This window comes from Takifugu flavidus, chromosome 19, assembly GCF_003711565.1.
Source record: "Takifugu flavidus isolate HTHZ2018 chromosome 19, ASM371156v2, whole genome shotgun sequence".
NCBI classification, from domain to species: domain Eukaryota; kingdom Metazoa; phylum Chordata; class Actinopteri; order Tetraodontiformes; family Tetraodontidae; genus Takifugu; species Takifugu flavidus.
Window position 1 is genome coordinate 12,577,456 of NC_079538.1, and position 26,604 is coordinate 12,604,059.

A 26,604-nucleotide genomic window follows, 5' to 3' on the forward strand; every position below is an offset into this window, starting at 1 on the left:
TTTTAAGTCATCTTGAGCTTTCTTCACGCACGTGTCCTGTCTGGACTGGTGACGTATTGCAGATCACCACCAGGTGGCGACAAACCTATTGTCTAATAACATCCATCCCTGTAATTTTACGAGGCGGTATTGCTGCTGTCTTCACCCATCTTTTACAGTGTTTTGACTGCATAAATAAACATTTATTATAAATCACTAAAGAGATTATCAAATGTTATACCTTAGAGTTCCAGTCCAGTTGATTTCAGGAGGTAAGAAATTTAATTATGATGGAAATTTTCTTAAGGCGGTAAAACGTACTTTTTGAAAATGAGAGGTTATACTTCACAAATCACATTTGAAAACAACAATATAGCTGTTTAAAGCAACTGAAGTCTTAAAAGCAGCTATAACAAATCTCCCTCGTGAATCTGCCCTCAGAACGACAGCTGCAGAGAAGCGGGGGTAATTTCCATTTCATGTCCACAGTTTATTTAATTCACTTGAACATCGGTCCATCAGGGGTTGAGGGCAATTATTGCTCCCCCAGGGGACTGTCTCTGCCACAACCCCCGCTCTTTCAGCACCCACCCCTGTCCCTCCCCCAGCAGCCGCAGCAGGGGGGCTATTATGCAGAGTCGTGCAGAGAAAGTAAATGTGCAGTGAAGCGAATGTTTGTTGGACCAAACTGAGCACACAGGTACATCTAAGATGAGTTATTTTTTAAATTTGAGAATGATTATCTTTGACCTGATTGGCCATAGATGATCATGAACTTTCCCATCCTTCTTTTTTCACTTTTTTTGGGGCTTCTTTTGTTTTTACTACACGTTCTTGCAGCGTTCTTCCAAGAAAACACCTTTGTCGTCACCTCCTCTCTCGTTTTCTCCCTCTGACTTGATGCATTTTAATCCTTTGCTCTCTTCTGTTACAAAATGAGGAATCGATGCAGGGAGTTCTGTGTAACTGTTGAAACGCTGCGGCTAAGGTTGTTTAGCTACGTGACTGGCTCAGTGAGGCTCTATATAGTGAGATAAGTGCACGCATACAAAAGAAATGGATTCAGCGTGTTGGAGTGCAGCCGTCTGGTCTCTGCTGAGCAGGTGCCACCAGCCTCCTCCCCTATTCTCTCCATCCGTCCATTCATCAGCCTCTCCCCTGTTTCTACAACATTCGAGGGACGTTGATGAAGCAAAGAAATATTCTAACAAACAAGAAAACAAACTTAGGGACCATCTTGGTATCATCTCACGTGCGCCTGTTTTTAAAGATCCCTCTAAAAAGCAGCAACATGGATTTATGTTTGAGTGTCTTCGTTTCTTAACATTTGGAAAATCCAGCCAACTTCTCTTTACCGGTAGATAAAATCATGCCATGGCCTCCACCCTTCATCCACCCCAACCCCCACCCTCAGCCTCCTCTCTCCATCCCTCCACCCACTTCACCCTCTCTCCTCTTATAGATCCGCTGCCTTTTCATCTCCACCCTCTTCATCCCCAACATCTCCCCCCCCCCCCCCCCCCCGGTGGCGTCCGTCCACCCACCGGAGCAGGCAGGCTCTTGTCACTCACCCTCCCCGTGAACAGACGGCAGCGGCGGCGGCGGCTGCAGCCATAATCCCCGTCAGCACCCGCCCCTCCCTGAAACCCAGAAAGCAAACCTCGCGGGACACCTGTGCTGCTGGAGCCCCCCCCCCCCCCTGTTCGAGGTTTCATTTGTGAGAAAGATCCAAAACTCGGACGCAGCCTGTGGATGGATGATGGTGAGTGAGCGCGCTCAGACCCGCCTGGACTGACGGAGCGGCGCCACCAGCAGCAGCAGCAGCAGCGGATGGAGACACGTCGCGAAGGGGGAGGAATGACCACGATGATGATGATGATGAGGAGGATGATGATTTAGCAGGTGCTGCTGCAGGCTCCTGCCGCACTGACTACGCGCCGCGGGGAGACGGTGATGCTGCCGTCGTCATTGTGCCAAGGAAAGAAAAAAGAGGAGAGGCTTTGACATGGAGGGAGGACGCTGCCTGAGCTCGGGCCGCCCGGATCAGCAGGTTGGATGTGCCGCCTGAAGCCAAACATGGTGAAAAAATCAGAGCAAAGTTGAACTGCGCGGCCCGGAATTGTCACGTTTCTGCGCGTAAAATGAATAAAAGTCACCGGCTCCATGTTATAATGCGCGAGAGCAGCATCCCAGTAGCAGCAGCGTCTGTGCCGGATCAGGGTGGATTACGTCTTCAGAGCAGCAGGCCTCCAGCTGAAGTCACCGTCTGATCTGGAAACCATTAACAAACCCGTTTAAACGCCCTGTTGCTGCACCGCCGCGTCGTGTTTTTGTGGACGGACAGCAGCCGAGAAAGATGACTCACTTACAGGCTGGTCTCTCCCCGGAGACCCTGGAGAAGGCCAAGGTGGAGCTGAAGGAAAACCCGGACACTCTGCACCAGGACATCCAGGAGGTCCGGGACATGATCATCACCCGGCCGGACATCGGCTTCCTCAGGACTGATGACGCCTTCATCCTCAGATTCTTACGGGCCAGAAAGTTCAACCACTTCGAGGCCTTTCGGCTGCTGGCGCAGTATTTCGAGTACCGCCAGCAGAACCTGGATATGTTCAAGAACCTGAAGGCCACGGACCCGGGTATCAAGCAGGCCCTGAAGGACGGGTTCCCTGGTGTCCTGTCCAACCTGGACAGGTACGGTAGGAAGATACTGGTGCTGTTCGCAGCCAACTGGGACCAGAGCAGGTAAGAGGGAAAACCCAGTGGGACCAGTATGGACTGGGCTGAAGGTTCAGAGTGCAGTCGGAATCCAGAAGGAAAACTTTACTGTTTCCTTCTGTTTTCAGTCACGTGTTGAAGAAATGAGCGTTGAATTAGAGAGACTAAAAATAAACATTTGATGCTTTTATAAATGATTATTAGGGGAAAAGACTCAAAACTTAAACCCGAAATTGTTAATGAACTGAAATGAATCAACAATTTTTAGTCTCGGAGGTTTTTGGTTTCAGTCCAGCTGCCTGATTTCAGCTTCTCTGACACGTTCAGGAATATCTGTAGATGATAGACGGAACAGCTCGACACCATTTGGAAGGTTTTCAGACATTTTCATCATTAACTTGGTTTAAAATGATTAAAAATCAGAGGAGGTCTTCGCACAGACGCTCCTCTTCCTCCATCGCTGCCTTGGACAGTAGACGTGTGGACGGCAGAGAGCAGAAATGTGCTACAGCCTCCCCGTGATGCCTTCAGGCTCCCGTACAGACGGAGGTCAGGGACCCGGCGTCGTGCTGCAGCTGTGGATCTCAGAAGCACGTGGACTAAAGCGAAGTGCTAAATGCTAAAATGTAATTAAGGAAGTATTAAATATTTGGAATCATTAGAAAGAACAATAAACAAATCGATTCATTTCTTATCAAAGTCAGCAGGAAGTTTTAAACAGATGCAGAATTTGAGTCCATCAGTACGTAAAAATCAGCCGATTCGACGCATTAAAGTAACAATTATGTGTACGGAAACATGACCGCTGACCTCTGATGACCTCCACTGCTGCTCGCTGAAGGTGAAAATCGCGTGAAGCTGAACGTCATCAACAATCGATGGTTTCCTCTATTTGAGGGTAAACCTGACGCTAACGTGCTAAATGGCCTCGTGCTAAAAGTGTCAGTAGCCAGTGTCTTTGATTTTCCCTTTGATGTGTCGCCAGTTTGAACACGACCGTTAAACCCTGTCCTATCAGATACACCTTCGTGGACATCCTGAGGGCCATCCTGCTGTCCCTGGAGTCCATGATCGAAGATCCGGAGCTGCAGGTCAACGGCTTCATCCTCATCATCGACTGGAGTAACTTCACCTTCAAACAGGCGTCCAAACTGACCCCCAGCATGCTGCGCCTGGCCATCGAGGGGCTGCAGGTAGGACCCTCTCTCGTGGGTTTGGTTCTCTTGGTGGCTGGTCTCCGTGACCTTTGACCCTTCTTGAAATGCTGTTTGCAAATATGTTGGTGAGATTTTGGTTGAAAACCAGACGAGCGTCTGTCTGCTGTCGATTTCCCATAAAGGATTTTATCTCCGCGAGGTTGTTTCTGGAGCAGCGGCAGGCTCGGTCGGCAGGTCGGGGGCGTAAAGGGCGCTGCTTGATGCGCTCCCAGCATCGCCGCCAGTTTTGGTCGTAACATCGATGAAAGCGGAAGTTTCCGGACTGATGGCGGACCGACGATGGTTTTCCTTGATATTAGCTGTGGATGTGAAACCCGCTCAAAAGCTTTAAAACACTTGGATGTTGGATCAATGTTTATTGACATCACTAATCTTCGATGACATCATTAGCGTGCTGTCAGGAGCTGACTGGTCCGTGCACGTGTGAGTCTGGACAGGCGTTGTGTCGCCACACGCTGAGATGGAAATATGTGAAGTCAGCGGCGCCGAGTCGGTCTGCAGGTCTGGTCCGTCAACTGGCCCCGCCCACCTCGCTGGGCGTCAAAGGTCTCAACCGGTCTGCATACAAGGCTTCCTGCTTCCGTCCTCATTTTGGTTCTACAGAGTTCGTTGCCATGGCGCCGGGGGCTGGTTTATTTGATGAGGGTGTAAAGTGACAGCTGTCAGACAAAAGACGAAGGCAAAAACACGGCAAAAAACCCCAAAAGACACAAGTGTGGAAAAATGGCCTTTTATCCTGGTTTAGCTCCAACATCAATCCCAGAATGCAACTCGGCGATGGGGTCGGCGTAAATGTTTTCCTGCTTCTTCCCACTGGAACGTTTGATCTGAGTCTCAGATTAAACTCTGAATCCTCCACGTCAGTTCTGCTCTGGCTGCCTCACTCATGTAGGTCACATGACTCGGGATCCATATTTGGATCACAGCGTGCTCTCCGGATCAGAGCAGTCAGACTGGATCTCTGCTGGAGGCCCCAGAGAAGCACCAGCCCAGCAGCAGCGCCTTATTTAGTGCCGTGTTGGGACGTCTCCGGTTTCCTCTGCTGACTGTGGAGAAAGACGAGGAAACCTGCAACTTTGTGAGCAGAAAAGAGCCCAAACTCGCCTCTACGCAGGAGTATAAACGCTCGCTGGGAGCAGGGCTCCAGGTCCAGATGGAGGGCGGGTTCATCGTCTTCTCACTCACATCCTTCATTCTTTTTTAAAGAAATAAAAGCGAGAAGAAAGTAAGACGTGTACAGGATGAGATAAAAACCCCTAATCCCCCGGGATTACACCCTGGAGGATTTAACTTTCATGACAGCGGTTGTTAAGTCGTCAGTTACCTGGTCGTTGAAGCCCTGATGTTCTCCCAAACATCAGCCTCATTCCCAGATTAGCAGGGCGGCGCGATCTAGGTGGAATCTGATCTCGTTACCACTGTTTTAATGAGCCCTCGTTAAACCTTCTGGCAGAGCTGCGCCGGTGGCCTCAACTCACGCGGGCAGGTAGCTTTAGCAGGTGTGTGTCGCATGATTGATGAAGGTGAAGGTGAATCGTAACATGATTGTCAGGAAACACGACTGATATTGTGTTCGGTAACCATGGCGATCGTAATTTCAGTCTCTCCGCTCCGGGCTTGTGCGTTTTGCTGCTGAGTTTATATTTGGATTTTGAGTCCATCCAGGATTTTCTTGATTTCAGAAATATAAATAAGGTGTTTGGTTGTTTTTTCCCAATGCGTTTCAACAGGATTAAAGGGGGTTTCGCACTTTCATCAGGCTTTTCCCAGATGCTCTGGAGAAAAGTGACGGATGAGTCTCCTCTGTTCTTCACATGACTCAACATTGATTAAAAAGACAACCCATTGTCACTCTCCTCCTCCTCCTCCTCCTCTGCCCCAACCTTCCGTACCTTTGTTTTCTCTACCCTCCCCCATCCACCCTTTAACAGCATCACCCCTCCCCCATCTCTCTCTCTCTGCTCATTCACTCACTCCATCACCAAAAGTCATTTCTCATCCCGACTTTCAATGTTTCCTCTCGTTAAACCTAAAGAAACATCTTAATCGACAGCCAGAGGCTTAGTTCTCCCCTCGTCTTCCTCCTCCTCCTCTTCCATTTTCTTCCGCCTTTCCCCTCCTGCTGCATCCCGCCCTCGCCGCGTTGCCTTGGCAACATGACGTGCCACGCTATCTGCTCTTCCCTCTCCTCCAGACGGGCTCCCGTTTGTTGTTTTCCTCTCTGTTAGCATGTTTCTTGACCTCAGTTTTCTTCCCGCTCTACTGTAAAATCTCCCGCACGGCTGCGGGTCAGCGAACGCACCGCGACGCATCCCACTCAGGTGATCAGCGGCACGACCTGGCTGAAGGAAGCGCCGCCGCTCATTTAGAACCCGCTCTGGCTTTATCTTTCCTGACAGACTGTTTTTGTTGTTTGACTGTTTTTGAAGGTTCCGCCCTCAGTTGACAGTTCTGACAGTTTTGTTTTTACAGCTTCTGTGCAGAAGCCAAATGATTCACTTTGGCTGGCTGAGCCGTCCGTCCCCTCAGGATGCTGCTCATTTATTTCCTTTCATTCTTTATGTCTTTTGTGGGGACTGTGGCAGAGTTTCCCTCTTTTTGTCACACATGTCGCTTCCTTTTCTCAACACACCCACCCGTGCACTGCTGCTGCGTTCACACAGGAAGACTGTGGGAACACGTGCACCACGAGTAAAGTGCATGTGTGAGAGGCCAAAATACTGAGAAAACCTCTCAATGTTCTGATGAATCCACAAGTTTCTACTTCAGCTTTCCTCCATCCTGCAGTTCCGCACAGTTGCAGTCGATCAGCGCTCTCTGGATTAGCGTTAGCATTAGCCTGGTTATGTAATAAACAGACATGCATTCTGCCTGACTGCTTCCTCTTAAGCTCTGTTGTCCGTCACATGTTGGTGGTTTGTCTCTGTCCTGACACAAAAAAGGAGCCGGCGGCCAAACAGTGCCGTCACTGCGGGCTGCACTTTACGTCCTACAGAGAGACGAGGGAAATGGATGCACTCTTGTTGTTCCCGGACTCGCTGAGCTGCTTCATTTTCCTGGAGGACACGTCCGCTCATCTTTCTGAGGATGAGGACTGACAGGAACGGGGCAAAGAAGACAGGAGTCGTCAGGCTGACGACTCCAGGAGGACTGAAAAAACCAGGAGACGCAGGCGTGACACCTGAATTCTAGAAGCAGCTGATCTGAAAAACTCACCTGAGCTGCTGAAGGTTCCAATTAGAGTTTTTGCCTCCACTCACTGAAAAATGGCATTGAGTTAAGTCATTTCTGAGCTGTGTTGTCTTGCGTCTTCCTCTATTTGAGGCTAAATTAGGAAATCTCTTGATTTTGGGCTTTAACGCTCATTTCTGCAGATATCCGTCACCACGCAGGCTGGCAACGCTTCGTTGCTACAGGTCAGAGTTGGAGGGAAATCCCGAGGATTATTGTGTTTTGTGCAGCAGGCGGGATGTTTGTCCTCCAGGGGAGTGGGCAGGGTTCATTAAATCCATCTTGGAGTTGTTCTTTTCTCCTTCCTGGTCCTGGACCTTGTTCTCCTGTTTACAGGATTAAATCCCACTCCCTCATGTTTTATGCAGCAGGTCCCTCCATCCAAGTGAACTAACGGCTGACAGGATAGTGGGCGGGGTCACTGCATCAGGGGCGGGGCCTGTTGTTTGGCTGCTCAATTTTTGCCAATCTAACAATGTGACCATGTGACCTGAGCAACCGTAGTCATCGTCTTTCTGAAAACTCCATTTGTTGCATGTTTGAGGCTGTTAAATTTTCAGATGAACACAGAACAGCCCTCTGGAGTACAGGCGAGGACATTGATGGGAGGACACGCAGACTCAGTCCCACCTGCCCACTTGTCTCCCTCAGGCTTCTCCGCAGACGCCAAAATAAGGCCGACTTGTCTCCTGTTGACGCTGAGATTAAAGCCCATTAGTGAACCTAAAGCAACAAGCGGGGGAGGGGATGTTTTCATTGACTGGACTGGTGGATTCTCAGTCTGGGAGTTTTTAAAGGCCACCTCCAGTAACCTGAGTTATTATTAGCAATTCTGTCGCCCCCAATGACCCAAACGCCACTTTAGAAGAAGACAAAGCATCCTATCTTTAATCTATATGATTGATATTTGTTTTTCGTTCATCCCCCCTCAGGACAGTTTTCCCGCCAGGTTTGGAGGAATCCATTTTGTCAACCAGCCTTGGTACATCCACGCGCTCTACACTGTCATACGACCTTTCCTCAAAGACAAGACCAGGAAGCGGGTAACTCGCCGCCATCCTCGCCGGTTGAGGCGTCTTTTTGAAAACGGCTGTTGACGAGTTTGTGGGTTTCCTGTCTTTTGTAGATCTTCATGCACGGCAACAACCTGAACAGCCTCCATCAGCTGATCCATCCTGAGATCCTGCCTTCGGAGCTTGGCGGGATGATGCCGCCGTACGATATGGGGACGTGGGCGCGGACGCTCCTGGACCACGCCTACGACGAGGAGACGGACTACTGTCCAGAGTCCTACACCCTGTCGGTACAAGACCTGGAGAGAGACCTGGAGAAAAACCTGTCACCAAAGACCATGAAGAGGTCCGTTTGTTGACTGACAGTTAGTTCCTTCACCCTCCACCGTGTGGCGCCAAATCGCACCAAAGTTCACCACTTTACCACCAGGGGGCAGTGAAGACGCCGTGGCCTCAACATCGAATAACGCTGGAAAAGTTCTGACGTCATTTTCTTGTTTTCCAGGTCTCAATCAGTGGTCGAGCCCGGCGTCCTGAAACGGCCCGACAAAGTCAAGAGCGAGGAGGACAACATGCAGCCCCTGCTCTCGCTAGACTAAAGTGCACCATTGTCGATGCGGTTCCTACGCTCACGTAACCCCTGAACGCGTGGCGCCCGCCGTAAACTGATGGGAAAATACGGCCGCTGCTGGCGAACACTGACAAACCGACGTTTCCTCAGAGGGACGGACAGAGGGAGGGAAGGACGTCCCAGCAGTGACCGACACTGTCCTATATATTTATTTATTTACTTATTTGTCAAGTGCCAACTCTCACAATGTCAGTGAACGTTTTCCAGCCCGTACCGAGGAGGAGATGAGTGTTTCCTGCCGTAACCATGGTAACCGCAGTGGACGACTTCGAACAAGAGGGCTTCGCATTCTTGAGGTGCAGTTTTTTTCCCCCTCTGGTGTTTGTATTGTAATTTAAAGCTAACGGCTCAGGAAGTGACGAAGAGCTCGTTCCACCCCCGAACTGGTGGGGAGCCCCGCCCCCTGCCCCGCCCCCCCGCCTCCAGCACCTATTTATTGTTTTTCTTGACCCACGTGTGGTAGAATACAGTATTTTTAGGAAACACAGAACTGTTTATGAATGTATCAACAATCAAATTAGCATTTGTTCAATTTTGTAAAAGCGGAGAGCATTTTCACCCCCTGTGAGAATATTTTTGGCAATAATCTGATACCATGGTAACCACAGCAAAAGTATGTTTTTAGTGTTATAAGATTTAAGGGACTACACATTTTTTGCATGTTTAAGTCAGTGTATTTTTTAAGATAACGTATTTTAAGTCGCATTATCTTGGTTTTTTACAACGTGAAACCTTTAATGTATTAAACACTTTTAGCGTAAACAGAAGTCACCGTCTCACCCAGTAACGCGTGAATAATGTGCCGGTGTCATGTCACATCATTTCCTGGTTTTCACTTGTCATGTAACAAGACGTGCATCAGATTTTTTCAATCAGTTTTTGGTGCATTTAGAAAAAAAAAGTGATGTTTGATGAATGGAATGTATTCACTCTTAAACATTTTCATTCCTTTTGCCAAAAATAATTTGGAAAACATAAATTTTGAGGAAAAATACCAAAACATGGAACAATTGAATCCCACTCTCACATGTGTGAGTTCAAACCACGTGTTCCTCCTGTGTCGGTTATCTGCTAGGTTGGTAAAAAGGTTCAAAGCTGATGTTCCAGATTCAAATTTTGGCTGCTTTTCATAACGGTGTGACGCGGTGCTGCTAGCATAACGTTACACGTTTAGATGTTAGAGAGCAAAAAAAAATCTCTGAATGTAACGCTAACATTTGATTATTTGATATTTCAAAGCCTTATGGCAACAAGAGGGTTACATAGTATGTGCATTGCCTCACATATCGTCTTGTTAGTTGAACCAGCTATCGATTAGCTCGCGTCCTACACGTTAAAGTACAACACATGATGTTGCAAATTGTCTGTCACTTAAGTTTCTATTTAACTGATAAAATGAAGGTTAAAAATTTAAAAATGAGTCTGAAATAAACAGTAATTATTTTCTTTTTCCATATTTAGACATTTTCAGTTATATCGTAGATGTTTATGTTACATCACAGTGAAGATGATGGAAATATGAAACTGATTCTACAGTATGTTTTTTCTGTATACCTGAATTTTCCACCGTCTCTCTTCACAATGCTGTTATAATATTTCTGAGTTACTTTAAACCTGTAGTATAAATATCCAGGTCTACGGGTTACTTGAAAAAAGTACATTTTGATTCAGAGATTTCCCCCCAAAATTCGAGTTTGACCCAGATTTTTAATCCGGGAGCACTTTCATCAGCGGTGAAGGTTTCGGACCACGACTTGGGTCAGATAGACAGATGTCGGCTATCAGAACAGCGGGTCAGGCTGATGAACAGCGAGCCGGCGGGCAGGAAGTGAGAGGTGGCCGACCGTGAGTGGAACAGACAGCTGGAACGATCACACGAGGGAACGCGTCAGGCTCACTTACAGCCGAGATCCAGCCTGCAGCCTCAGTCACATCTGACCAACTCCAACACGGCTAGTTTAGTCACGCGACAAGAAATGTATTTATAACAGCAGGCTAACGTTGACAAACCTGGGCTGATGTCAACTGGAATCGTGGCTAATACTCAAAAATCAACCCTCCGTTTGATTGTTATCATTGTGAAAATTATGACAAAATGTTGACATTTCCTAACGCAATAATGGGCCACCAGGGGGCGCAGGTGAGGTGCAGGCTCTTCACTCTCACGTGACAAACTGTCGTGTTTTCTGCCCACTTCTGCTGACACTCCAACCTGCTAATGCTAGTGTCACTGACCTATGTAACAATGAATAAAGCCGTTTAACGTTAAACAAAGATCGTTAATGTTAAAGCATTCATCCTGCAACAGTCTACGTATTAGCATTTAGCTTTAATGCAGAATGACTCTATATTGAGCCTTTCTGTCACATGATAAATAGTATTTTAGAATCTTTTCGGCAATGCTGTCTTGCGTTCTTATGTTGTCTAGGTTTTATTTTTTTTATCAACATCCTGAATGTTTTGTCTCTGCAGATGAAACTTTGACCTTAAATTTTGGATGTTTATCTGGAGAGTTTCCAGCTGTTAAAGTTCCTTTGCTTGGACACTTTTCATTTTCCTGGAGCTTTAAATCATCAGTGAAGGAGTCAGACACAAGTCTGATTTGTTTTGGAGGCGCATGCTCTGCACCACACTGAAAATGCAGTATTTGGAACGCATGATCACCGTTTTCCTTCTGAGGTTTCTGTTTTTTCCCTGTTTTTTCTTCACATTTCCCCCACAGAATGATTTGATTGAAGGGAAAATGCACTCAAGCCAACCACAAACATGTTGAATGTGTATATTCTGTATATTTCTGCACTTGTTTGACTGGTTTTCGATGTTGGTTTCACTGGAAACACTGGGTCGTTTTCCTAACTCGATGTTTTTAAACTGAAGCAGGTCCCTAAACGCATCATAGCTACAACATTAATACATCAGCTGGAATGTCTGACAGCAAAGGTTAAATCAGATGGTGATCGTGCTAAAGCCTCTGATGTGGAATCAGAGCTTCTTTAACTGAGCAGATATAAATTCCTCTTTGCATCTTCGCAAATCTGAGTGGTCCGTTTAATTTCTCTCTGCCTCTTCCATCAAAACTCTGATGTGTCAGGACATTGAATGAGTTTATTTTGAATGAAGGTGGAATGTTTCTGTCACTCTCGTCACTCTTCCCCGATTGTATAGTAACCGTAGGCGCTGTAGGGAGGCAGAACTCTGACAAAAGCTGTTCACTTAGAAGGTGTTTGCTGTATAAATGTCTTCAAAGATGATTCCTGAAATCTGTAAAATGAGCAACAATAAATATGGACACGTCGCTTTTCTCATCTTCTTTTCTTCTGCGTTCTCAGTTTCTCTGCAAGTAATTGCCAGAAAAATAATCAACCAAAGTTCTGATTCATATTGGAATTTGTTTAAAACAGCAAAACTATTTGTATGTAATTCTGATCAAAATATATTCAATTCTACATTTGAATCCCTTGATTACAGAACAGCACAAATCTGAACAAGAATATTTTTCAAGGATCGATAGGAAAAAAATGTAATCTTTGTGGAAAAAAATCAGTAAAATCGAAGTTCAGTAAATTGCTGTCATACTGAAAATGAAACATTTCGTGCTGATATTCAAACGCATTTAAACTAATATGACGCCATCTAGTGGTGCAAAAGCGAAGGTTTCTGTAATAGAGACGTTAGAATGCTAGAATTTTAAGCACTGAAACAATAAAAATGACACCTTTTATTTAATTTCAGCGAGAAAATGTATCCTTTACTCTATGTAAGAGGTACAGCCCAGTAAACATCTACACAAAGATGGTGCAAAAGTCAGATGCCTGTGTCAAAAACAAAAACACACACAATATGCTGCGAGATTAAATGAAAAAAGCCTTCATGCAAAACACACACTATTAATATCATCCAAACACCATCAGTTGGAGATCAATCAACATTATTACAACTGTAAATTTCTACTAAAGTTACATCATATTTCCATTTATTTTACACTTTAAAACCGGCACATTGAATTTACCTTTAGGCATGTCCTGCTTGTGGGTGTGTGACGTCACTTAATGGCTGTTAGCATGCTAATTATGGTAGCCTTTGACTCAGTTCATCACAGCAGTTTTACTGTGACCACAAACTTTCAGTCTAACAGAAACTCGCACACTTGTGTGTAAAATATCTGATGCAGGAGCGTCAACACTTCAGCATCAATATTTGTTGATTTTGAGGGATTCAAAATTCATCACACTTTGCTACAAATGACTAATTCATCAACCAAACCATATATAATGTAGGCAGAGGCAGGCCAAACATACAGTAACATCATCTGTACAAATAAAGAAGTCCTAAAGCTACGACACAGGCGTCGCCATCTTTACATCACGTTAGCATGATTTGCAACTAAAGCGCCTCTGTCCTGTCTGAGCTGTCAGTCGTGTTACCTCCCATCAATCATATCCTAACTGATCACCTCGATAACAACCTTCGTTATTTTGACTTAAAAGTGGGGGAGCTGCAGCTGCCCCTCTAGGTGGCAGCACAGTCATCTGCCTTTAGAAACGACTCTAGGATAAAAACGACAAATTATTTGCTTTGACAGCATCTTTACCCACGCTAACCTACACATTTTCAGACCAGTTTAAGTTTCAGCCACTGGGCTAAAGGTGGATCACGTAACAGATATTACCCGCCTGTTTCATCACCCCGGCTGACTGTAATTAACCCCGAGTTTATATCACACCTCAAAGATTCACACCTTAAATCACACTCGCAGCTAGCTGACCTTTTGTTATTCTGCCGTGTTGTTGGTGACAACAACATTAGCGAACCCTAAAGGGCTAGCTGCTGTGGTAGCTTTTTTCCACACAGAGGTCCCCTTCATAGTTGAATTTATTAACCCAGAATTGACCTCACACCTTTTTTCTTAACAATCCATCCCCTGAGATCAACATTCTAACATCACCTGGCTGATGGTCGTCCGATACTGTTTAAGCTTTGTTTACAGATAATGTGTCACAGTGCAGTAAATCTGCAGTTACAACGGGGGCAGCATTCAGTTCAGTGATGCGACGCAGCGGTGTGGGTGGAGGCTATCACTCCTGTGATTGGTCCACGACAACAGCCAGATCAGGTCATCATTCTCAAGCTCAACATACTGACCTGAAACGAACCGTAGTGCTCAGTGGAAATGCAGCATTAGCCGCCACAGTAACATAGCCACTGCTTTTAGTAACATAGCCACTGCTTTTAGTAACATAGCCACTGCTTTTAGCGCAACACAACTTATTGGGGATCTTAGGACAAGATTGACCTCATGTTACATGCTAAGTTAGCAGATTTCACTTTGGTTTTACATCCAAAAGTCATGTTGTTGGTATTCAAAGTGCAATTTAACTTCCTGTGCACTTAAACAACTGTTAAAACTGCCTTAAGTCGACCATTTAAAAACCACTGGGGGTTTAAAATCAGGACCTGTCATGGAGACTGTGGACAAACGCCCGCTAGACGCGGTTCTGGAGGTCTTCATTGCTAAGACAACAGAAAACTGCTGACATCTGTCAGAAATGGACACTGAGAGGCAGCAGTGAGGTAACCAGAAACATCAGCCCCCAGAAACAAATGATGATCAACATTCATCCCCGCACACATCACTCTGTCTCATTGGTCACAATAACGTTGTGCAGATTCTCCCCATCGCTGGATTAAGTTCAATGAGACAACAAAAGCAATCTGACTGCACCCTAACTCACAATGTTCAAGTACTAAATGGAGAAATGAACTCCAACACATTTATTCCTCCTATGTGAGGGTGAAGGACTTAATTGAATCTGATATCTGAGAATAAATTTGTGACGCGGCAATGAGACGGGGACTCTGCATGGATCAGCTGTGGGAACTTCTGGAATTTTCCTGGAATTTTCGCCTGTTCTGGAGTTTCAGAGGCTGCTGAAACGTGCTGCTCGCCCTGTCAAGAGCATCACCACGTCCGAAACAACCAGGATTTCCTGATTCAGTCTGAATTAATCTGGATTTTATGTTTTCAAGTCTGGGAAATTACCACAATTTTGGCTTGAGTTTACATTTGTGTGCAGATGACTTGATGTTATATTTAGGACACGCAAAAATCTGCTTTAGGTCAAAGAGAAGTGTGAAAGGAAAACATCACCAGAATTCTTAGAATTCCCAGGAGCTTATCCACAAAAGAAAAAGTCGTGTATGAAAGAAAACTGTCCAGTCTGTTCACAAACGTCGCCTCCTGCTGGCCCGGAAGACACAGTGCTGTCAAAAATGAGGCAAGACCAAGCTGTCCTATTGTCCTGCTGTCCTCGTGGCGCGATGCTGCTCCAGCATGGACCTGAGCGCCGGGGACATCATGGGAGGGGGCATCGCCGGGGTGAAAGGTCGCAGCGGGTACTGTGCATTTTTACCCGGGAAATAAATACACTGGAAATATTTCTGACCTTTCAGAACAAGATGAGACAAGAGGTGATTGGTGAGAGGACACAGACAAGGGTACAGTGCTGTGGGCGCCCCCTTGTGGTAGGTAGAATTAAACATATGTATATATGTGGTTGTTCATTTTTCTAATAGATTTGGTTTGATTAAAAATAAAAATAAATATTAGACCGAATCAAGATGGTTTAAAACTTGTTCCTCCTTGGTTCCCTCTCATTACTTCCTGTTTGTTTCTTTTACTTCCTGTTTGTTAGTTTCCAATACCTCCTGTTTGTGTCCCTCCTGCTCCCATCAGCTGCCCCAGGTTCCTAATGTCAGCTCTATTCTGCTGCTTGACCTTTTTTTCTCATTTTGGTGAGTTTTCTGTATTTTTTCTCTAAATGTTTATTGGTCCCCAGACGTTCAGGAGTTTGACTCTCACCTGCTTTCTTCTTCTCTTTTGTACTTTCTTCAGTCTTTGATTCCTCTGTGAAAAATCAGAACGCTCAAGGTTACCTACAGGTCTCTGGTCTTCCCTGTTCCTGGATTTTATTGTGTATCATTTGAATCATCATCATCATCATTTGAAATAAATATATGATCGGAAAAATATGCACATTGACCTGAAGAAAGAAAACATGCAGATCAGGAGGAAAGAACAAGACAATAAACAATTTTCTGTATTTGTAATATAATTTTCTTAAAAGATTTTCTAAAGAGTTCCTTAAAGCTCTGGATGTTGTAGGGCTGTCGTGGTTGACTCGACTCTGCAACATCGCGTGGACATCGGGGGCGGTGCCGCTGGATTGGCAGACCGGGGTGGTGGTCCCTCTTTTTAAGAAGGGGGACCGGAGGGTCTGTTCCAACTATAGGGGGGTCACACTCCTCAGCCCCCCTGGTAAGGTCTATTCAGGGGTACTGGAGAGGAGGGTCCGCCGGATAGTCGAACCTCAGATTCAGGAGGAGCAATGTGGTTTTCGTCCTGAGCGTGGAACAGTGGACCAGCTCTACACCCTCAGCAGGGTCTTCGAGGGTGCATGGGAGTTTGCCCAACCAGTCCACATGTGTTTTGTAGACTTGGAGAAGGCATTCGACCGTGTCCCTCGAGGGGTCCTGTGGGGGGTCCTCCGAGAGTATGGGGTGTCGGGCCCGCTGATACGGGCTGTCCGCTCCCTGTACGATCGGTTCCAGAGTTTGGTCCGAATTGCTGGCAGTAAGTCAAACTCGTTTCCGGTGAGGGTTGGTCTCCGCCAGGGCTGCCCTTTGTCACCGATTCTGTTCATAATTTTTATGGACAGAATTTCTAGGTGCAGTCATGGTGTTGAGGGGATCAGGTTTGGTGACCTCAGGATCGGGTCTCTGCTTTTTGCAGATGATGTGGTCCTGTTGGCGTCATCAGCCCGTGACCTCCAACGATCACTGGATCGGTTTGCCGCCGCATGTGAAGCGGCTGGGATGAGAATCAGCACCTCCAAATCCGAGGCCATGGTTCTCAACCGGAAAAAGGTGGAGTGCCTTCCCCGGGTCAAGGAGGAGATCCTGCCCCAAGTGGAGGAGTTCAAGAACCTCGGGGTCTTGTTCACGAGTGAGGGAAGAATGGAGCAGGAGATCGACAGGCGGATCGGTGCGGCATCCGCAGTAATGCGGACTCTGCACCGGTCCGTTGTGGTGAAGAAAAAGCTGAGGCGAAAGGCGAAGCTCTCGATTTACCGGTCGATCTTCGTTCCTACCCTCACCTATGGTCATGAGCTTTGGGTAATGACCGAAAGAACAAGATCACGGGTACAAGCGGCTGAAATGAGCTTCCTCCGTAGGGTGGCTGGGCTCTCCCTTAGAGATAGGGTGAGAAGCTCTGCCATCCGGGAGGAGCTCGGAGTAGAGTCGCTGCTCCTCCGCGTTGAGAGGAGCCAGATGAGGTGGCTTGGGCATCCAGTCAGGATGCCCCCTGGACGCCTCCCTGGTGAGGTGTTCAGGGCATGTCCCTCCGGTAGGAGACCCCCGGGAAGACCCAGGACACGTTGGATAGATGGATGGATGGATGGATGGATGGATGGATGGGTGGGTGGGTGGATGGATGGATGGATGGATGGATGGATGGAGGATGGATGGATGGATGATGGATGGATGGATGGATGGATGGATGGATGGATGGATGGATGGATTTTCTGTTCTTCCCACCTGGAGAGAATTCAGCTGTTTCTACCAGACTGAACGAATTTTGTCTTTAGAAATCAGCTGGTTTAATTTGTTTTTTGGTATTTCAGGTTAAATTTCTCAAAGCTTCTGTAAAAACAGAGAAATTATGAGGCGCGTGCGTGTTCTCGGTTCTAAGATTAGTCAATAATCACTTCATGCATTTCTGGATGTTTATCAGGTGGTTTTAAAAGGTAAAACAGGCATCAAAGACTGTAATTGTGTGATTTCAGACCTGCAGCATCTTTCACAGGTTTCTTTTCATCTTTCTCTTCTTTACCTGCAAAAAAAGAAGTCGGCGTTCAGCTGCCAGTTAACTCTTCAGAGTCACTTTTATATATATATGGATTTAATGTTATTATGATTCTCCACTGCGTAACATCCTGACAATTCTCTAATTAAAATTCAGTCAAGCATAAAACAGCCCGTTTATTAAAAAATTCATCAAACACTGTTGTTTCACACATGCCTGGTTTATTCTGACATTGCTCACAAACCACAACAGACAACAGAACCAGTGGAACCAGTGACAGGAAAATGGGTTTCACCAACACAGCCATTGGCCAAATGTTCAGGCGTGAACTTACTTTTTGTCTCAGGCATCAGTTTTGTTTTCTTTCGGCCTGAAAATCACGGAAAACAGAAAATTCTTAGTTTTAGAAAATCAATTTTTCTGTAGCTTCGGTTCTAGCTGGTGGTGCCAATGAAAGCAGAACAGTGGCGAGCATGTGATGAAATCCGTAATACAGAACCAGTGTCAGTGCCGCTGCCAAACACTGGGGGGCAGTGTTGAAGGTGGGTCACCTGGTTCCGATGAGGTTCTAGCTGGTTTCTCTTGTTTCTCTAACGTGGTATTGGCTCTGCTGATGGCTCTGGTTCTCAGTCTGATGGGTCCCAGTGATGGTCCTGGTCCGGGTGGTGGTTCTGGTTTAGTTGGACTGATGTCAGACTCCAGATTAAACCCAGAATAAAGTGGACCATATCAAACGTTCTTACCTTTCGTTGCTGCAGCTGCTTTGACTTTAGTCCTGACAGATTCTTCTCAGAGGAGCAAAATCAATGAATTAATCAGTGAGGTGTGTGTGTGTGTGTGTGTGCGTGTGCGTGTGTGTGTGTGTTTTGTCACCTGTCTTTTGTGAGGCCTGTTTCCTCCGCTGCCGTGGCGCCGCGGGCTCTGAATAAACGAGCCGTTATTATTGACCTGAATCAGCTTAATCTCCAGCGACACACTGAAAACCTGACGACCGTGATGTTTTACATAATCATCATTAAAATGCAACATTCTGAGGAGGTAAAAAAGTTCAGTTTAAAACTTGACAGTGAGTTTGGCTTCAACCGCTCATGAAATTAAAGGATCAAAGGACCATTAAAGAAGTGATTTACCGTCTTTCGGTGCAGCTCGTTTTGTTGGTTCTGTAACAAATGAGCGTGTTTATGATGTAAAGCTGATCAGTGTTTATAAATCACTGTTGTTGTTTGCCGACTGTTTCCATAGAAACAGGCTGTACCTTTGATTGGAGCTGCTGCTTTGATCTTTTTCTTTGCAGCTGAAAACAATCAGACAGAAATGATCATCGTTCAACGATCAATAATTATGAGTCTGATAATCTAGAAAAAAGACCCGTTTGTACCTTTGTTGGTGGCAGCGGGCTTCAGCCCCCCCTCACCCCCTCCTGGTTCTGAACAAAGGAACGACGCTTCAGTAAATGTGTCACATTCAGAGGGATTCCTTTAAATGATTGTTTCCATGGTGATAAGACAATGAGGAGCTCTAGTGGCTAAACCCAAATCTGGTTCCTCACCCTGCATTGGAGCTGCAGCAGGTCCAGCTGCAGCCCGGCCCAGAACCTCCTTCTCTGTGACTGCTGCCGGATCTTCCTCCACTATTGGAACTGGCTGTATTGGTTCTGGTTGTGGTTCCGTCACTGGTTCTGGTTGTGGCTGCGTCACTGGTTCCGGTTGTGGCTGCGTCAATGGTTCCGGTTGTGGCTGCGTCACTGGTTCTGGTTGTGGCTGCAATGGAGGCTGGACTGGTTCTTGTTGTGGCTGTGTGACTGGTTCCGGCTGTGGAGGCACCTGAGGCTGGACTGGTTCTGGTTGTGGCTGCATGACTGGCTGCACTGGCGGCTGATACTGGTACTGTGTGTAGAACGGGTGCAGCAGAGGTGGAAGATGCTGCTGATAAAGATTCTGCTGTGGCGGCGCTCCGGGATGGACGGGATGAGCGGTCAGAACCGGAGCTGACGGAGCTGAAGAAAGGAACATCTCAGAACCAGACATGTAGGTGTGTGGTGTCACTGGGGGTCTGTGGGTACCTGGCATGGTCGGGGGAGGGTAGGGGGTGTCTGTGACCACGTGGTGAACTGGAACAGGTGAATTGGATCAGCCTCTCTGCACTTCCCAGACAGATTTCCCCAGCAGAATCTGCTACTTACCGTACCAACCAGGCGGAGACGGGCAGTAGACCGGTGCCGGTCTGCAGGGGCCCACTGAGATGGGGGTCCGAGTGGGGTCGCACCAGAGGGACAAGTTCAGGTTTTAGAGGAAAGAAATTGATGATTCTGAACTGTGCTCTGTTTGAAACAGTACCTTCAGATTCTGGAGCCTCGGCCCGGTTTGTGTTGTCCGTCTCTGCTGAAGAGAAACGAGCCGGTAAACAAACAACATCTCCAGATGTTTCCTGGCTCCTCCGAAGCTCGTTGAGGTTGTTCACTTACCCGTTTTTGGACTTTTGGCTCTTTCGGCTTTTTTGGCTGTGAAATATGAAGGTCGAAGGTGTGAAGGTGAGATTAGACCAGACGAACATCAGAATAATGGGAACTCATTAACTCGGTTTAGGTTCTGCTGTCTACATGCCAGCCTGGGTTTGACCCGGTTTGCTCACATTTACCTTTAAGGATCGTTGGGACTCTTCTCACCCTCCTGACTTTTGGCCCCATACCTGGAAATCTGGGGAGACCTGGAAAAAACAACATCTTTGACTATATTATAACCACAAGGGTTGGAGGTCAGCTTCTGAAAGTTCCTTTACCCATCCTTCTGGGCTTTTCTTCCGTCTTCACAGCTTCCGGGTCTGAAACTACACAAACAGTAGAAACACAAAATCAGACTTTTCGATCAAACTGGACGTAAAGGTTTCTTCCTAAAGAGTCTGTGGGAGTTTTCTCCTTGAGGTTAGCTATCCTTCAGCAGGAGTGGTCCTGCTCAGGAGTTCCTCCTGTTAATGGAGCCGCTGCTGCTCGGGGGTCAGACTGTGGGTTCTACAGAGGTGCTGGATGCGGGATGGATGAATCCTCACCTTTTTTCCTCCTCACTGCTGTGACTCTCCTAGGAGCAGCTGCAAACACAGACGTTCACTGACCTCCCACCTGGATAAACCAGTTACTGACTGTTTCAGACATCGGGGGAGGGGCACAGACCTTTGGCGTCTGCAGTCTTGGTGTCGGTCTGGCTGACAGGAGCAGAATGACGGCAGGGACACTCTGGAACCAGACAGAGTTTCAGTCAGACCGAAGCTGAGCGTCCTCGCAGAATCGCTGGATCTCACCTGGCGCTTCAGGTGCGCTCGCCGCATCGTCCACAGCTTTGGTCACGTCCACCTTCGCCTTCTCGTCCTGCTCGTCTTCATCCTCCTCCTCCTCTCTTTCATCTTCTTGCTCCTCCACACTCTTCTTTAGTTCAGCTGTTGGCTCATGGTCTCCTCCCTCCTCCTCCTCCTGCTCCTCCTCCCCCTGACCTGCAGACTCACCTGCACCAGCAGGTGAACGAGTGTGGAGAGAGGTCAAAGATCAAACCTCAGCTCTGTTCCCAACTACAACTAACCCATAAAAGAAAGTCTAAATTGACGACAGATTAAATTTAGATCTTTCTAATCCGGCTCATTTTTCACAGTCAAACTCACCTGTTTTCTCTGTCTCAGCATCCTCAGATGTATCTTCTTCAGCAGCTTTCTCCTCCTCTCCTCCTCCTCCTCCTCCTCCTCCTCCTCACTGCCTCCTTCGGTCTTTACTGCCCCCTCCTGGACAATTGATGCTGCTGCAGATGCAGCTGACAAATATATCGTATAAAACTTTTTTTTATGAATCTAATGTATGTATTTATTGGAAATGAAGACTGCTACTCTACCTACTAACAGGTGGCCTTCCTCCTCTTCCTCCTCGTCCTCCTCTGTATCTGAGAGTGTGAATTCTTCTCTGTCACTTTCTTTGAGCTCCACTTTAAAGTCAGATGTGTCAGAATCTTCATCATTTTCATCGCTATCATCGCTGAGGTCTGTTGTGTCTCCTTCTGTGGTGAGACCACCCTCATCTTCATCACCTAAGACTCCACTGTCAGTGCTCTCCAAGGAAGTCACGTCAATTTCCTCCACATAAACTGGGTCATCATCTGTGACATCATCAGGTTTAGCTTCAGTGACATCATCAAAGGTGACGTGGATGTCTGTGTCGAGGTCAAAGTCCAGATTGAGGTCTTTTATGTCTCCTTCATCTTCATCATCTGCAAAATGTTCAGTGGTGGCAACAGAGATTTCTTCGTCTGATTGGTCCAGATGATGATCACTATCATCAGTGTCTTCCATAGCTTTGATATCATCTTCATCATCACCGTCGTCATCTTCAGCTTTAAAATGAGGAAGAACTTCCTCTTCAGCAAGTTTATTCTCCTCATCTTCCTCACTAGTGGCAGAAATGGGAAGAAGATGAAGGTCAAAGTCTTCATCTGTGTCTTCTGCAGTGATGTCATCGCTGTCAGATGATAAAGCATCATCTTCGACCTCCTCTTCCTCACTGGAGAGAAGCACAGACTCACTGACATCCGAGCTGTCTGTCACCTCATCATCACTGGTATCTTCATCGTCTTGTTCATCGTCTTGTTTATCATCTTCATCGGAAGCAGCCACATCTTCATCGCTGTCTTTGAGGTCAGCGGGTGAATCAGAGTCTTCATCTTCAGAGGAAGGTGGAGGAACAACTTCATCTTCATCATCAATATCAATATCTGCTTCAAGGTCTTCCTCATCTTCATCCATCTGCTCTCCCAGGTCATGCTCTTCCTCCTCTTCATCTTTTCCCACCTCCTGCTCAAATCCTTCATCCTCATCATCCTCATCTGTAACTCCTGCTACTCCCTCTGCCTCTTCCTCATCCTCATATTCCATTGCTTCCTCTTCAATTTCCTCCTCTTCATCTTCTTCATCATAATAATCTTCTTCCTCACTGTACTCCTCTTCCTCCCCATACTCTTCATCTTGTAATTCTTCCACCTCTTCTACAGCCTCCTCCCCTTCCTCCCCAGCCTCTTCTTCTTCTTCTTCCACTTCTTCCTCCTCTTCCTCTTCCTCCTCCTCCACATCTTCAACCACTGGTTTCTTCATTTTAGCTTGAATCCCAACAACTGAAATGACAATTTGTTACACGAGTCACATGATCATGAAGCTGATCATGTGACTTATGAATAAAGCAAACAGACCTTTACTCCTGGATGGCAGGAACTCTCCTGGAACACAGCGAATAGGACAAACATAGAAATTAGCGATAAAACTGTACAAATTAAGCCAATTGTTTATTATTATTATTGTTGTTATTATTATTATTATTATTATTATTATTATTATTATTATATTATTATTATTATTATTACTGTGCAGATTCACACAGGTTGTGAGTCTGATTAGAACATCGGTTTTAGTGCAGCAGCACAAACGTTTCAGCCGGTAAATTTAGTGTTGTCGTCTGTTATGAGACTGATGAATCTACAGTCATGCTAAACAGTCGGTAAATACCTTTGGCTCTCCTAATCATCATTTTTACTGCTCTCTCTTCCTCCTCCTCCTTCTCCTCCACCCATCTTGAAACTTTGAGATTATTCACATATTAATCAGATGAAAACACCACCTTGATTTCTCTCATTTTAATGTTATTTTTTGGCTGTTTAAAAACATTAAGCTGTGGAAGGAGAAGTGGAAATGATTTTGGAGGAGCATAAAATGCCAAATTGAATTCAAGCTCTCAGATTCTCAGCTGGAAAGCTCCAACAAAAACATTCATGGAAGCAAACAAAGCTTTTGTCTTATTTTCTGCAGCAAAGTAACAACAAACATGTCAAAACAAACCTTTTTTTCGGACTGCGTAGAGATTTCCTACAAAAGTGAAAGAAAACAATGTTGAGATGAAACCTGAACAGGCAGGAAAAATCCCTCTGGAGCCTGGAACACCTGGAAAAACCACTAAAAAAGGTTTTATGGCAACAAATATTTACTTTCTTTTGAAAAATTGACATCATGCGTATGGTAAAAATCTCTTGGATTATAAAGAAGCAGACTGAACCTTGGTCTTCGTCAGGGGCGATCAGGTTGGCAGCGAACTTCAACACGGCGCCGATCATGTGCGTCGATTCATCCACGGCGTCATTGACCAATTTCACGGGGTCTGAGCTGATCTTACTGAGGCCTCCTGTGGACACAGCACACAGTCAGACCAGGCGTCCTTCACTTTCCCACTTTTATATGGGAAAATCTGGAAAAATCTGGGTTGAACTGGAGTCAGGAGAGGATCTTTGGTGGGAAATTTGAACCAACCGGGGACTGAAGAGTTGCCTCACTCCAGTTCAACCACTTCAGCTCCCAGTTGGACTTTAAAGTAGAATGTAGAAACGTAAATGACAAACGTTGCTCATAAAAGCAGAAAACAGGCAGCCAAATGCATTTTGAAGGCAAAAGATTTCAGATGAAGTTTATTCGTCACTTTTTAGAGTTTCACCGTCAAATCAAATTCATCTGAAACACGTTTTTCTTCCTCTGACAGGCAGTTTTCTCAACTCAAATATTCTATCTCAAATATTTTAACTCTCCGGTAGAGGGAACATGACTGCATGCTCTCAGACACGCATGAACTGATCGCATGGATCAGCCGAGATGAGGCAGATGCTTCTAACAGGTTAGCTAGTTAGTGATTCCTGTGGTGTGGAGGATAGCAGCAGATAAGATGCCTTGCCTCTACGACCTGATTCCTTTAAAACCTTCCTGATGCCAGGAGCAGAGCGACCTGGTTGGATGAGAAATAAAGCAGAGACATTCAGCACAGCAATGGAGGAGAGGAGCTGTTTGTGTGGTTGTGTCATTAATGAGGATGTGATTTACTACAGTTACATCCAGCAGCAGATCCTGACTCAAATATTCTCATTTATAGTCTGAATGTACCTGATGCTGATCACTAAGAGACGAGTCGAGATGATGGAAGACATTAATGAGGTCACTAAGATGTCTGGTTCTAATTAAGACCTAATTAAGACCTTTATGTTCCAGAGTTGCTCCGATGGAACCAAGCTTATGTTCACCCTATCTGAGTTTTGCTGAGGATGTAAATGTAAACATTGCTGCACGTGATGCTGGGGAAAAAGCATGAAATCTGTTTGTGTCAAAGCAGAAGAGAAAGTGATATTTTAAGTTAAACAGCTAAATGTGTTCAGTGGTAGCAGGAATGGGACAGACGCTGGTCTGAAACTGTAATACTACTGCTGAGCTATGATGATTTTAACAGCAAAGTTGTTTTTTATAGAGCTCTTCAATCTAAACATCCAGTATTTGTTTGTTTTGTAATGGTGACATGAGAAGCATTAGCATTAGCATTAGCTTTTATCCTGTTTGTGCAGTAAATATTTGGTCCATTTCTTTGTGAAATGTGAGTTTTGAAACCTGTTAATGTTGCATTAGGGTTAGAAAACTAATCACAGTTAACTTCAGGAGGCTTTGTTTTATGTTTGGGGGGAAACAGTGGAACCAGCAGTTTTAACAAATTGTGACAAATACAGAAAACTGGCATTAAAAGCTGCAAGTGGAACAAACACACAAGGAGAGAACTTTTTTTATGTTCCCTTTGATGACAGGGAAACGTCTCGCCTCACCTGAGATGGTCCTGAAGTCTGTCAGATCAAACATGATGACAAAAACACAAGACCAGGTAACAATGAGAGCCAGAACCAGGATCCAGGCCAGTGGGGAGCTGAAGGTGGAGTGCAGGTCGTCTGTGAACGTTTTCTTTGACCCTCTGGAAGACGGTGACGCCGCATCTCCGTTCTTGGCGTCAACGACCATGGTGGTGGTCGAGGAGCGAGCTGAGGAGCAAAGATGGATAAAAGTTCTCAACGTAGGATTTAAGGTGAGGCGTCTTGTCTGCAATCGGTTTCAAGCACCAATCTGTTCAGATGTAAAGGACTGATTCAATTTGAGGTCCGGTTGCTGATGTCAGAGGGAAAACGGGCAGCTGTTGACTTCCGTCAACTAATGGCAGCTACTTTAGCTTACTGTTACTGCTGACTCTAACAGCTGATAGCGCGCGCGCGCACACACACACACACACACACACACACACACACACACACACACACACACACCAGTACCACACAGCCTAAAATAAAGAGTGTCACTGTATACCCAGTATTTCCAGTGCTTACGGTGGTTTACTGTAGCTGTCATAGACTGGGACGCTGCTAAAGGTCCAAATTTGTCATCAACTTACAAAAAACCTGACTTTTGTTGAATTTCTGACCACCTTCAGGTCCAGACAGTTGCTCATCCAAGCAAGGATGCAAAGATGGTGTAGTTGATGGGGAAGTTCTGACCTTTGACCTTGGGGGCAATGTAGCATCTCCTTTGAACTTGATGTTTTTTGTTAAAAGTCTTTATGCCTCAGCTGAAGATATTAAAGTGTCTCTGACATTTACCAGACATTTACTTTCCTGATCTGTTATGGAAATGGCTTCAGTTCAGATGAAATCTAGCTTTAGGTAAGAATAAATGTCAATACTCAAAACTCAGCTTCATAACTTTCCACAACACCAACCAGTCGTCTGTGCACTTTTCCCCCCTTTTATGGCCAACCTTGTGCGCTGCACATTTTTGTTGGTACCCATGACAGCTCGGCTCAGGGATGGAGCTGCTAGCTTCATGATAGGTCAGATTTAAGGAGAACAAAAACATGTCCTTAATGAGAAGAGTTCCAGCAGGGACATTTGATGGAGCTTAAAGCTGCTGCTAATCCTGTCTGAAGCTTGTTGCTGCTGTAATGTCTCCATCTAGTCTGTCTGTGTGGTTTATGGTGAACACCGGCAATATTTATCTCAGGGTAGTTTAGTTAACAGATTAACAAAAGCATTTTGCAGTCGTAGGACTCTGTAGGCTGGCCCTGCAGTTTCTCTTCGTTTGTGT

General features: G+C 45.9%; 2 protein-coding genes across 2 annotated transcripts; one reads left to right on the plus strand and one right to left on the minus strand.

Annotated features, from left to right (window-relative positions):
- Positions 1–1,553: 1,553 nt before the first annotated feature.
- Positions 1,554–12,084, plus strand: clvs2 (clavesin 2). Its single transcript, XM_057016187.1, has 5 exons — positions 1,554–2,724; positions 3,716–3,890; positions 8,078–8,188; positions 8,272–8,504; positions 8,664–12,084. The coding sequence occupies exons 1-5, from the start codon at positions 2,336–2,338 to the stop codon at positions 8,755–8,757; spliced, it is 1,002 nt and encodes a 333-aa protein (XP_056872167.1). The 5' UTR covers positions 1,554–2,335; the 3' UTR covers positions 8,758–12,084.
- Positions 12,085–12,494: 410 nt separating this feature from the next.
- Positions 12,495–25,507, minus strand: LOC130516552 (probable serine/threonine-protein kinase kinX). Its single transcript, XM_057017661.1, has 27 exons — positions 25,302–25,507; positions 24,392–24,442; positions 23,726–23,851; positions 23,512–23,538; positions 22,869–22,895; positions 21,525–22,793; positions 21,297–21,446; positions 20,947–21,147; positions 20,819–20,881; positions 20,698–20,736; positions 20,431–20,478; positions 20,290–20,358; positions 20,117–20,152; positions 19,989–20,030; positions 19,835–19,888; positions 19,715–19,762; positions 19,202–19,648; positions 19,031–19,078; positions 18,908–18,946; positions 18,783–18,812; positions 18,526–18,573; positions 18,396–18,437; positions 18,204–18,323; positions 17,987–18,022; positions 17,635–17,679; positions 15,649–15,693; positions 12,495–15,232 (listed from the first exon to the last, which is right to left on the minus strand). Exons 1-27 carry the CDS (start codon positions 25,489–25,491, stop codon positions 15,081–15,083), a joined length of 3,492 nt encoding a protein of 1,163 aa, XP_056873641.1. The 5' UTR covers positions 25,492–25,507; the 3' UTR covers positions 12,495–15,080.
- Between the last annotated feature and the right edge of the window lie 1,097 nt (positions 25,508–26,604).